The sequence below is a fragment of the Lithobates pipiens genome, unplaced genomic scaffold (genome assembly GCF_037356315.1).
Source record: "Lithobates pipiens isolate NorthernLeopardFrog02 unplaced genomic scaffold, aLitPip1_a1.2 Scaffold_16, whole genome shotgun sequence".
Lineage (NCBI taxonomy): Eukaryota > Metazoa > Chordata > Amphibia > Anura > Ranidae > Lithobates > Lithobates pipiens.
The window spans coordinates 384,467,035-384,480,551 of NW_027507748.1; the positions used below are offsets into that span (position 1 = coordinate 384,467,035).

General features: G+C 41.7%; 1 protein-coding gene across 1 annotated transcript in view; it reads right to left on the reverse strand.

The window, feature by feature from the left end:
- VPS53 (VPS53 subunit of GARP complex) overlaps positions 1 to 13,517 on the reverse strand; it is a 221,713-nt gene that overhangs the window by 67,814 nt on the left and 140,382 nt on the right. Inside the window, exon 17 of the mRNA XM_077482250.1 lies at positions 8,758 to 8,836. Within this exon, the coding sequence (XP_077338376.1) occupies positions 8,758 to 8,836 (79 nt within the window). The remainder of the gene's footprint in view (positions 1 to 8,757; positions 8,837 to 13,517) is intronic.

Consider the following 13,517-nt stretch of genomic DNA (forward strand, 5'->3'; position numbering starts at 1 on the left):
CCACAGGTGCTCTGCACTACACTCGCAGATCAGTTTGAAAGCAGGCCAGTAACCACTGCAGAACAGATATGTCCCTATATACACTGTGATCTTAGTAATAAACTTGCTGTCCCAGGCAGAGTGCATTTGGTATCACTCCGCCTATGACAGTAGCCGGTGCTATACAGTAAGCATTGGCTTATGCAGCTCTGTTCTGCAGCTGCTTGCTTTCTCTACCGCTGGTTTCATTCACAACACTGATGCTCTGGCATGGCGGGTAGGCAACCTGCAATCTGGGCTTGCGAACCCGCCATCCTAGAGCAGGAGGTCGTGGGCCACATCAGGAGGCTCCACAGGCCACATGTGGCCCCCGGGCCACTGGTTGGGCACCCCTGCTCTACATAAAGATGGCCTAGGCTATAAGAAGATTGCCAAGACCCTGAAACTGAGCTGCAGCGCAGTGGTCAAGACCATACAGCTGTTTACCAGGACAGGTTCCACTGAGAATAGGCCTCTCCATGGCCGACCAAAGAAGTTGAGTGCACGTGCTCGGCATTACAGCATCATATCCAGAGGTTGTCTTTGGGAAATAGATATATGAGTGCAGCCAGCATTGCTGCAGAGGTTGAAGGGGTGGGGGGTCAGCCTGTCAGTGCTTAGACCATACGCCGTACACTGCGTCAAATTGGTCATCATGGAGGAGTTGGAAGAGGACTCTAGTGGCAACCTGTGAAGCTCTGGTGAACTCCATGCCCAAGAGGGTTAAGACAGTGCTGGAAAATCATGGTGGCCACACAAAATATTGACACTTTGGTCCCAATTTGGACATTTTCACTTAGGGGTGTACTCACTTTTGTTGCCAGCGGTTTAGACATTAATGGCTGTGTGTCGAGTTATTTTGAGTGGACAGCACATTTACTGTTATACAAAGTGTACTCTCACTACTTTACATTGTAGCAAACTATCATTTCTTCAGGGTTGTTACATGAAAAGATATAATAAAAATAGTTCCAAAAATGTGAGGGGTGTACTCACTTTTGTAAGATACTGTATAACAGGATTTTTTCGTCATACTTACCTGTAAAAGCCTTTTATTTGAGTACATCATGGGACACAGGGTTAGGCAAATATTCATTACCTACTGGGATGTCCCAGAGCAATAACCTTGAGGGGAGGGAGACACCCTGCCAAACAATAGCCATCGGAACTTGCAAGGCAGCATGCAGTACACTGCGGCCGAAAGCTGAATCCTCAGCTGCTCGAACATCCACTTGATAACATTTTGTGAACATATGCACTGAAGACCAGGTAGCAGCCTTACAAATCTGAGCCACAGATACCTGATGGCGAAGAGCCCAGGAGTTTCCTATACCCCTGGTAAAATGAGCACTCACCCTAAAAGGGAGGAGCTTTAAGTTTCAGACCATAGGCCTGAATGACCAATTGACGGACCCAATTGGCAATGGAAGCCATGGAAGCCTTGGAAGCTGCCTGCCCCTCCTTGGGTCCTTTTGGTAAAGGAGTCTGATCCCCGGATCTCCGCAGATCTAGACAAAAACCTTGCCTGCCAGGACAATGTCCAAGGAATGGTGTCGTGTCTCTTCTGCTGAACGAGGCTGAGAGAAAAAAAAGAAGGCAAAATAATGTCCTGATTTAAATAAAAGGCTGACATCACTTTTGACAAACAGGATGGAACAGGTCATAACACGACCCTGTCTTGCTGAAGGATCAAGTATGGTTCCCTGCATGAAAGGGCCGCCAACTCTAACACCCTTCTAGCCGAGGTGATGACAGTAAGTCTAATGAAATTTCATTGATCGGTTCAAATGGTTGTTTCTGTAACACAGACAGCACCAAGTTCCAGTCCCAAGGACACACAGGTGACCTAATGGGGGAAACAAGCGAGTTGGCCCTTGCATAAAGGTTTGGACCAGCGAATGGGAGGCTAAAGGCCTTTGGAAGAATACTGACAGGGCTGAAATCTGACCTCTGATTCTACTCAAAGCCAATCTGATTTCCACACCTGACTGTAGAAAAGGAGAGAATTCTCCCAATCACGTATTTCCGAGGATGCCATTTTGTGGCTTCACACCAAGCAATAAATGACACTTCAAGGATTACAGTGTTGCCAGCTCTTCTTACTACACTCCTAAGACCATTGTTACAGACCCATTTGGAAGGTTTGTGGTGGTGGTCCTCCTTATTGATTTGCCATATGCCTTTGTGACAGTATACATTCATCCACCATTTACCCTGGCGGTGTGGGAGGCTGTGTTGACGAGGGTACTGCAGGTGACAGAAGGCCCAATTAATCTGGCCGGTGATCTGAACACTGTGCTTTCTCCTGAAAAAGATAGACTGAATGCCAAATCCAGCTTCAGCTCTCCACTAGTGGCCTGTATGTCAGAAAATAGCATGGTGGAGGCCTGGAGATGGAAAAATCCAAATCCATATGTCGCCTTGGGTGTCACCTGGGCTGCACTTAAAGCTACCCTTAGGGGCTCTACTTCTGGTGTCATTAAGAAAATTAGAATGGATAGGGAATGGAAATGTAAGGAATTTGAACAAACAGCCATGGATATTGAGGTTGAATATGTTAGAAATCCATCCTCCTCTAACTTCAGGGTGTGGCAGGATTTTGCTCAACAATTAGAGCTGGTATTGGTGGAAAAAAAACTCAGAAAAAAATGCTTTAGCAATCTCAGCTAATTTTTAAATTCGGAGACAAGAATAGTAAATTGCAAGCTTATTTAGCTTATTTGCAACATGCACCTGCTTCTATTCCTCAAATTTATGACGAACACCAACTTTTAGGTACCTCCCCGGAGGATATAGCTAGTGCATTCCTCCAATTCTACTCTACTCATCCTCCGTGTGTTATGATATGCCAGAGGTGCAGAGTTTTTTTTAGATCAGATTCTGCATATTCAGAAAAAATATTCCTGCGCCAGAATGGGAAAGGATATTATATTATTGGGCTAGGGTACTGCTGCACTCACTGAGGGGAAATGTCTGAACCTACTAAGAGATATGTAGATTCACAATAGTGGTGTACCTTAACAAAGTTAAAAAAATTAAAAATTAAATTACAGCAAAAGTGGCCAAGAAAAATTGAATATATAGTCAAAGTGTGTGTGAAGGTAAGTAGATATCAGCTACTAACACATCTATATATACCAACTATATAACAAAGTAAAATGTATCGTGATAATTATCATAGGGTCTCATATATCAATAAAGTAAAAACCAACATAAAACAAACCAAATGAATGATAAAAGTAATAGTAAAAAATTGGTGATAATTTGTGGTGATAAATATACGTGCAAAATAAAACGGTAGTATCAAGTGAAAGAATATGGGATTATTTAAAAAGTAGAAAAAGTGCTATGAGCCGAGTCCAAGTAAAAATAACAATTTCATATATCTATACAATCATCTAAGCAGACGGATAAATATCAATTTCAAATGTCCATATAAAGGTACAATAAGTGCAATAGGGTGGTGATTATACAAAATCGCATAAGGTGCTGAGAAACCGTGTAGCGATTATGTCTAAGAATCGCATAACATCCAGTATATGCTGTAACCTTACAGCAGTAAGGTAAGGGGACACCCATAAAAAGACCATCTAGGACCACACAGGAAAGTAACGCCACTCCATTGAACTTCGTTGGATCACCCAAATTATCACCTATTATTCTGATAACACCAGCACTTTACTTAAACCTAGAGTTTACTCAGATTATATGCGATTCCTAGATATAATCGCATCTAGAGTCTACTCAAATTTTATGCGATTCTTGGACATATTCGCTACACGGTTTCTCAGCACCTTATGTGATTTTACTTGGACTCGGCTCATAGCACTATTGCACTTTTTCTACTTTTACCCACTTGATACTACCGTTTTATTTTGCACGTATATTTATCACCACAAATTATCACCAATTTTTTACTATTATTTTTATCATTCATTTGTTTTGTTGTTTATGTTGGTTTTTACTTTATTGATATATGAGACCATATGATAATTATCGCAATACATTTTACTTTGTTATATAGTTGGTATATATAGATGTGTTAGTAGCTGATATCTACTTACCTTCACACACACTTTGACTATATATTCCATTTTTCTTGGCCACTTTTGCTGGCTTTGCTGTAATTTTTTTTTTTTTTTTTTTTACTTTGTTAAGGTACACCACTATTGTGAATCTACATATATGTCTTAGTATAGCGCACCACTATTCTTGTACCAGATTCTGCATATTGCTCTAGCTTCAGAGGCAGCGGTGGAGCTGGATCTCCCCATCTCTGTCCCGGAGATAGGGGAGGCGATGCGCGCTCTCCATCCTAACAAAACACCGGGTTTGGACGGAAAACTGTTTAAGTGGTACTGTACGTTAGTATTTCTTCGCACAAAAATGACTGGAGGTGTACAATGATGCCTTTGAGAAAGGTATACTTCCAGACTCACTCAGAGAGGCTTTAATTGTCCTTTTACTCAAGCCACACAAAGATCATAATTTATGCGAGTCATATCGCCCTAGCTCATTAATAAATGTTAAAGTGGATGTAAACCCACTCTCATCAATTCTAAACTACTGTCATAGTGGTGATCTATAAGGATATACATGCCACCTGCATGTATGCTTACCTGTCAAATGTCCCCGCTTTAGCTGTTTGAAACCCCCAAAAAAGTCCAGATTCAGTGGGCGGGTCTGTTGTTTGGCACTCGGTGGGCGGAGTCATGTCAGCAGACTCCCCGCCCACCTCTACACTCCCCTTGGCCAGAGCGTGCAAGAGAGGAAGAGCACGCTCACGGCCCCCTCTCATTTCAGTAAACATACATGACAGTGGGCAATGATCGGTGCGATGGGACAACTGTGAGCACCGACCCCCCCCCCCCCCCTTCATGCTTTTTATCATCTGCTTCTCCTCCTCCCTCCTGCGGCTTTCACCTGAAAAGCCATGCGGGGGGGGATCAGTGCTCACAGCTGTCCCCATCGCACCGACCATCCCCCACTGTCTTTCTGCTCCTCCTTCACCCTGTTTTCCTCCTCCCCGATGTCATTACCCCCTGCTGTGTCTTCATCCTCTGCCCCCCCTCCCTCGCCATGTATTCATCCTCTGCCCCCCCTCGTCCCCCTCCCGCTGTGTCTTTATCCTCTGCCTCCCGCTCATTCCCCCCACCGCGTATTCATCCTCTGCCCCCCGCCGTGTATTCATCATTTGCTCCCTCCTCGTTCCCTGCAGCTGTGTCTTCATCCTCTGCCCCCCCTCTTTCCCCTGCAGCCATGTTACTCTGCTCAGTGTATGAATGGAGAGGAGCCGCTGTCTCCCCTCCATTCAACTTCTGTGTAGAGAAAGGACTGGGGAATCTGTATCCTCTGTTCTTTCTCTGTCTCAAATGGGAGATGTCAGGGGACTCTGTTTGGACCGCTAACATGTCACCAAAGGCCCCAACAGGGCTGATAAAAAAAAAATAAAAATTCCAAAATAAAATTGTAAAAAATAAATAAAACATTTAATTGAAAAATAAAAAACAACTGACACCACAACCGCCCCCCATACTGACACGGTCCAGAGCCCCAGGACCACTGACACGACCACTCCTTTTCACCCTCATTCCCCGCAGCCGTGTTACTCTGATCAGTGTATGAATGGAGAGGAGCCGCTGTCTCCCCTCCATTCACCTTCTGTGTAGAGAAAGGACTGGGGAATCTGTATCCTCTGTCCTTTCCGTCTCAAATGGGAGATGTCAGGGGCCTCTGTTTGGACCCCTGACATGTCACCAAAGGCCCCAATAGGCAGAGGCACACGGCAGGGGTGCCCTTTGTCACCCCTGTTATTTGCCATAGCGATAGAGCCACTGGCGACCATGATTAGAGCAGATAGCACGGTTAAGGGTTGTCGGCTGAAGGACCTGGAAGAACAAAAATGCCCTTGTAAGCGGATGACAAGCTGCTGTACCTGGCAAATGCTCAGGGTTCTCTCTCTCTCTCAAGCGCTGCATATAATATCTAGTTTTGGTACATATTCTGGGTTTAAGGTCAATTGGAGTAAATACATTGTCTTCCCGGTGGAGCCCCTCTTTATCCCCACTATACCCCAGGATGCTCCTTTGCAGGTGGTGACTAAGTTTCTTTACCTGGGAGTGGAGGTAAAAACGTATATCCCAATAATCTTATCCCCCTTACACAGCACCAGAAAACTAATTTGCAGACTTGGTCCAAATTGCCTCTCAATTTATTATAATAAATAAATATCTTTAAAATGATCTACCTACCTAGATTTCTTTATATATTATGGCATGCCCTGATCTATATCCCCAAAAAATTATTTATTGAAATCAATGGGACAATCACCTTGTTCTTGTGGGGCTTGAGACAGCCCTGGGTATCTCTGGAAACCTTACACTTACCTATCTGGGAAGGGGGCTTAGCCTTGCCAAGTCTTCAATGCCATTACTTAGCGGCTCAACTGACATATCCACTGGTGTTTTTTTTTCGGACCTTGACATTGCCTCGGTAGCCGCTCAAGCTGTCTTTTTTCACTCCTATGAGGCGTTGAGAAATGTAACATATAGAAATGGCCCACATCCCATTGCTGGAGCAGGTATCCCTATATTTTCGCACAAAATCTTTCACCTATGTAACAAGAAGATCGGGGCTCATCTTTGAATATATTGCCCAATGCCTCTCTCTGGCTTAATCCCCAATTAACCAAAGTATACAAAATACCTGATGGAATACGACAGACTAATTATGGCATTAAATATATACATCAACTGTTCTCTGAAGGGGTCTTTAAAATGTTTTAGGACCTTCAGTTAGGGTCCGAAACGTTTCGCAAGTTTCTCCACTTGCGGAGAAAGTCTGCTAGCATTTTAAATGGGAGCTGTGGCATTGGACACCCCCTGTCCCTCTTTCTGCCAAGTCTCAAAAAACAAAAACAAAAATAGATTTCCTCTCCATTTCCTCCTCCTCTCCTATCCACTTTCCTTTATTTTTGTTTTCCTTCCTTCCTCCCCTCTTCCTTTTAAAAGTTTTCTTTTTTTAGAATTTTTATGTTTTATGGTTTTATTTCCATTTCTTTCTTTTGTTTCCCTTTTCCTTTTGTAATTACCTCTTATTTAAAATAGTATTCATTTAATGCTACACAGTTCTGCTTCTTTACAGTTTTGTTCTCCCCAGCTCTCAAACTGCTGATTATTGCTGACTATAGTCACCAGTCGGCCACAACTTCCGACAGCTCCCGGCAACTGCGAGTCACAGAGAGAGCGCCAGCATCATGCCTCGAGTCTCGCCGACCTCTCCCGAGGTTCACCTGAATGTTCCCGATTCCAGCCAGCGTCAGCCAAGCTCCAGCCGAGGATTGTCAACACTCCTAAATCCATAGCCCTGGGCACAATCAGCAGACAGACGGGGGACAGAAAGCATCCAGCCACAGTGTCCGTCAAAGCCTCGCCGGGCTACCACCCGGAGAGAACAGTAAGCAGCGATGGATAGAGGGAGGCAGGGGAAGGTGGCGGGGGGGGGGGGGGAGTAGATAATATGCAGATGGTATGCATCCGCATACAACGGGCGTAGTTCTTGGAAGTCATTCAGATCAATCATGATAATCAGCAAAGTGGAAGAGCCAGAGCTTGCCCAACACACGTCCACTCACATCACTGGCTCACTAAGATTTTAGTTTATTATTTTAATGTAAAAAAGGAAGCTTTAAAGCCACTTTAAAGAATTGTTTCCAATGCATTGCAAAGAAATAAAAACCAAAATAAAAGAATGTATGGTTTAGTTTTAATTTATACGAATGTATTGCAAACAGTTAAAATGCAGGGCAAATATTATGATTATCTTAAATAATAATTATAATATTGTTTATCATGGATATCTACAACCGTTATCAAAAGCCTAAATGCTTGAAATGTGCCCCCAACTGTCTTACGATATAAATCAGTGATCTTCAAGCTGCAGACCGAGAGCCAGATGTGGCCCTTTGCTTGCCTTTGTCCGGCCCTTGAGGCACTATTCCTTCTATTGATAAACCATGAGGACCACTCCTTTCACTGACACCAACAGTGGGGCATTATCCCCCCCCCCCCACCAACAATGGGGCACTGTTCCTTCCACAGACACTAGGGCATAATTCCTCCCACTGACACAAAGGTTGGGGAATCATTGCTCTGACACCAAAGATGGTGCACTGTTCCTACCACTGATACCAATGATGGGACATTATTCCTCCTCCTACTGACCACATTTTTTAAGTCCCACTGACAACCAAGCCTGACTCCCATTGATGCTGGGGCATTTTCTACTCTGACTAGCCCCAGTTTGACCCCTCTAAAATCTGAAAAACAGTAAAGTGGCCCTTTGTTTAGGAAGTATGGAGACCCCTGATATAAATAAAATAATCTATAGGATTGACCCCCTTCATAATTAATGACAAGCATTACTGGGGTGGCTACCACGTAGTTAGACAAAGAAAATAAATCTGCATAATTGGCTTAAACAAAGGTAAGGAGAATGCGCTCCAGATAGGCAAAACAAGTTAAGGTCAGTGCAAAGGTGTGACCAAGGCTGAAAAAAAAGGGGAGAATCTCTCAGTGGGGACAGACACCTTGATTGGCTAGGTAATCCACCCACTTTCTAGCCAGAATGAAATAAAAAAATTTATTCTTCAGGACACCAAGCATACCTTTGTCACTTCTAAATATAACTAAGCTTATTGAACCTAAGCAGCAAGGGTAAATGAGCCATACTTGTACATACCTTGCTCATTGCAGTAAGTGCAGGATCACAAGCAGAATCTAAATCTTGCACAAGCAACTGAATACTATTTGAAATTACACTGGAAAAGAAAGAAAGACAGTACATTTTATTTTTTCACCAATAAATCTTACATAATACTGAAAACACAAATAAAAAATAGCTCGTTAGTTGCCACATTATGTATACATTTTAAACTCATGCAGACCTATGTTTAAATGAGGTCTGTAAGGATACATCGACATATCTTTCATGATCAACTTATTGCACGTAAACCACAAAGGCTAAAAAAATAATGATCCCATCCTGTTTGAAACCATATGATCCATGAGTACCTTCACTATTCATTAAACATGACATTAGTTATTCTGAGAAAATGAGTCATGCAAAACTAGAGTTGATTATAATGCACCTCAAAAACAGTGTAAAATAGAAAGCTGGTGTTTGGCTATGTTAGGTGGATTTGCATTTTAACAATTCTGACAAACAAACTAATTTTCGGCAATATAATAGAATTGGAAATACAAAGAATGGACACTTTACATTGTACCCTAAATTACACATTCAACAATGCTTTTGTACGCATGGCAATGATCTGTTGATCAATTGTGTCCATTCAAGAAATAAACAATGATTTAGGGCCATAGCTGTTTTCCTACTAATATAATGATATGTGAAGAAGGGTTTTTATATATTTATACACTTCCAGAAAGTAAGATATACAGAACAAAAACATTTTGGTACCTATTGTTGCAAGCTCACCTCTTTCCATGTAGGAACTACATCTAGAACCCATGCTGGATGTGTTACAAGCATCAACATACCAGATGAACAAAAATGTACCAACAGCTGTTAGATTTGTAAGAATGCTATATAAGGCCCATCAATTATTAATACCTGACCTATGCAATCATGATGGAAAGATGATACCATCTTTGATGGAACTCCTCATGATCTATTCAGGTATAGTTCAGATCTTTAAGGTTTTATTCTTAAAGTGGTAATAAAGTTGTTATTTAAGTCTCTTCTGCCATAGACTGTTCTCCTTGTGTGTCAGCACTTCTGTTTTGTAAGTGTACACCGACCCCTTCATGCTCAGTGTACAATCATCGTATAACTCTGTCCAATGGTAAATTAACTCCTGTGCACATGTTTGGTAGTTGCATTATCCAGACCAGGCTAATTTAGCAGCTCGAAAAGTCAGAACTGGGAAGAAAATGATCAGAAGAAAATGGACGTGCTGGTGACAGAGGGGATCGCTGACACTTCAGCACTGGGGGGGATCGCTTTGATAGGTAATTTTGCCATAAGGTGCATTAGGTCTGCAACTGATTAATTTCATAATCGATTAGTTGGCCGATTATTCGGATATTATGCTACAAAATAATATGGTGTATAATTTAGCTAATATGTGAAGTGAAAAAGGCAATTTATCCTTAAATATCTTTATGCAGTGGTAAATATAAAAAAAACAACTATATGGTTAGGGAAAAAAATCTCTAATCCACTCTGAGAATAACACTGCTGTCACTTACGCTGATAATACAAAAATAATGTCTTCCTTCAAAAAATATTTAATTCTAAGAACATTCGTTCGATTTTCCAATCGTTAGTGAGGTCAAATGGACATTAGTTTTTGACCACAGTGATGGGAAAATTCAAAGGGGCAGAATGGAAAACTTATTGGTCAAAGAAATTTTCAGACAATTAGGAATGAGCCGAACACCCCCTGGTTCGGTTCACAGCAGAACATGCAAACAGGCAAAAAATGTATTCGAACATGCGAACACCATTGAAGTCTATGGGACACAAACGTGAAAAATCAAAAGTGCTCATTTTAAAGGTTAACATACAAGGTATTGTCATAAAAAGTGTTTGGGGACCTGGGTCCTGCCCCAGGGGACATGTATCAATGCAAAAAAAAAAAAGTTATAAAAAAACAACCGTTTTTTCGGGAGCAGTGACTTTAATAATACTTAAAGTTGTTTCACTTAAAAGTGAAATATTCCTTTAAATTTCATACCTGGGGGTGTCTATAGTATGCCTGTAAAGTGGCGCATTTTTCCTGTGTTTAGAAAAGTGCCACAAAATGACATTTCTGAAGGAAAAAAAAAGTAATTTAAAACTACTCGCAGATATAATGAATTGTCTGGTCGTGGCAATACAGATAAAAGTCATTGAAAAAAAGAGCATGAGATCCCCCCAGTCCCATTACCAGGCCTTTTGGGTCTGGTATGAATATTAAAGGGAACCTCGAACCAAAATTTAAAAAAATAATTGTGCGGGGGTCCCCCAAAATTCCATACCAGGCCCTTCAGGTCTGGTATGGATATTAAGGGGAACCCTGTGCCAAATTGTTTTAAAAAAAATAGCATAAGGGCTCCCCTCAAAAGCCATACCGAAGGCTGAAAAAATGGCTTGGGGGTCCCCCAAAAATCCATACCAGACTCTTATCCGAGCACGCAACCTGGCAGGCCACAGGAAAATAGGGGGGAACAAGAGACCGACCCCCTCCTGAACTGTACCAGGCCACATGCCCTCAACATGGGGAGGGTGCTTTAATCCCGCCCCCCTGACACATGGGGACTTCCCAATTGATTCACTGTGGCGTCAGAGGGGGGGTCAGGAGTAGTTTTAAGTGACTTTTTCCTTTAGAAATGTAATTTTGTGCCAGGACTGTTCTAAACACGGCAAAATTGCACCACTTTATAGGCATACTATAGACACCCCTCAGGCACAAAACTTAAAAGGAATATTTCACTTTTATTGTTTCACTTTAAGCATTATTAAAATCACTGTTCCTGAAAAAACATCCATTTTTAAAACTTTTTTTTGTATTGATACATGTCCCCTGGGTCCCCAAACACTTTTTATGACAATAACATGCATATAACCCTTTAAAATTAGAACTTTTGATTTCTCCCACAGACTTTTAAAGGGTGTTCTGCGGCTTTTGAATTTGCCGCGAACACCTCAAATTGTTCGCTATTCAGCAGACAAACACCCGATGTTCGAATCAAACTTGCGTTCCACTTGAACATCGGGCTCATCCCTACAGACAATGTATACTGTTTTTGTTCAGACATTACATTCATTTTAAAACTGAATGTTAAAAAGCATGTGAAATTTTCAAACGACATTATTTCATTCAGCGAATGTACAAAGATTTTCCGTAATGAATATTCTCATCTGAAAATCATTACATGTATGGCCAGCATAAGGCTTGGTTCACATCTATGCAGTTTGCTTTTGATCCGTTTCTGCAGTGCTTTTTGCTGTGTGCAATTTTGCTGCAATTTGCGTTTTTTATGCTTTTTATGGACAGATTTAAAAATCTAAATCATGTCTTTCTGCAGCTTCTCCATTAAAGTCTATTGAACCAAACAAGCAAAAAAAGCACCATTTTGTGTTGAAAAAAGTCCCAGTTTCCAAATACGCAACGGCTGATAAAAAAAAAAAAAAAAAAAAAAAAAAGCATAGATGTGAACGTGTCCCATAGGAAAACATGTTAAATTAACTGCAGTGCGTTTCTGCAAAAAGCACCAAAAACCGCATAGGTGTAAACCAGGCCTAAGACATTGAGTAGCAGTGGCATGCTTTTTTTTTTGTATCACCTGTCGTCATGGGGTTAAAAAAAACTCAAATGAGTTCTTTATAGTACAAAAAGAGCAGATAATCGCTACTATAAGGTGTTCATTTATACTGTGAAACAGTGAAAGTAATATTATATATTACTTATATATATAATAATAAATACACCCAGAAGTAGCATATATGGGCATTTTAACTAGGAGTCAGACATGAATCTTTATAAAGGGTAGAAGGGAGACATAAATCCTTTATATTAAAGTACCGTAGTACTAAAACAGACTTTTTCATGGATATAATTATTTTAAATAGAATGCACTATACTGGTAAAAGTTTACTTTAAATGTAATTGTAATGCCTTCTATTACCTCCAGTCTATCAGCAGCCACCTTCTCTGGGTTCAGATGCTGATCTTCCCTGCACAGAGTCTTTAAAGAGGAAGTAAACCCTAATATGGATTTACTTCCTCTTTCATTCCCTGCAAAGGCAAAGCATAATGGACTACTATGCATCGCATAGTAGTCCATTATGTGTCACTTACCTGACACAGGAGCCAGCGAAGTCACTGCTGTCCCCTGTAGTCCGGCGCATCCATCTTCTCGGTGGGGTCTTGCAGCTCCGCCACTGTCATTCGGCGAAGCCGCGATGACGTCACTCCCGCGCATGCGCATGGGAGCCGACACGACATCTCGGTTGTTGAAGTTGCAGCGGTGCCGGTCTTCGGGCAAATATCTCCTAAACCGTATAGGTTTAGGAGATATTTCTTGGACCTACAGGTAAGCCTTAATCTAGGCTTACCTGTAGGTCAAAGTGTGTTGTAAGGGTTTACAACCACTTTAAAGTGATTTTTTTTTTTTTTAAACAACATGTTATACTTACCAGTTCTGTGCAATGGTTTTGCACAGAACTGCCCTGATTCTCCTCTTCTAGGGACCCCCAGTGATGCTTCTGGCTCCTCCTGCCTTCAGAATGCCCCAATAGGAAGCTGCAAAGTATAGTATAGAGTGCCCCTAGGACTACAAGTCCCATGAGGCATTGCTCCTCCCACGTTCACAAGTTCTCAGGCACTTACTGACATGTATGGACGGTGTACTGAGCTGTATGTGTGCTGCACTATATTTCCGGGTATGTAAACAAATAATGTATTCTCATAGCTCCCAACTGTCCCTGATTTC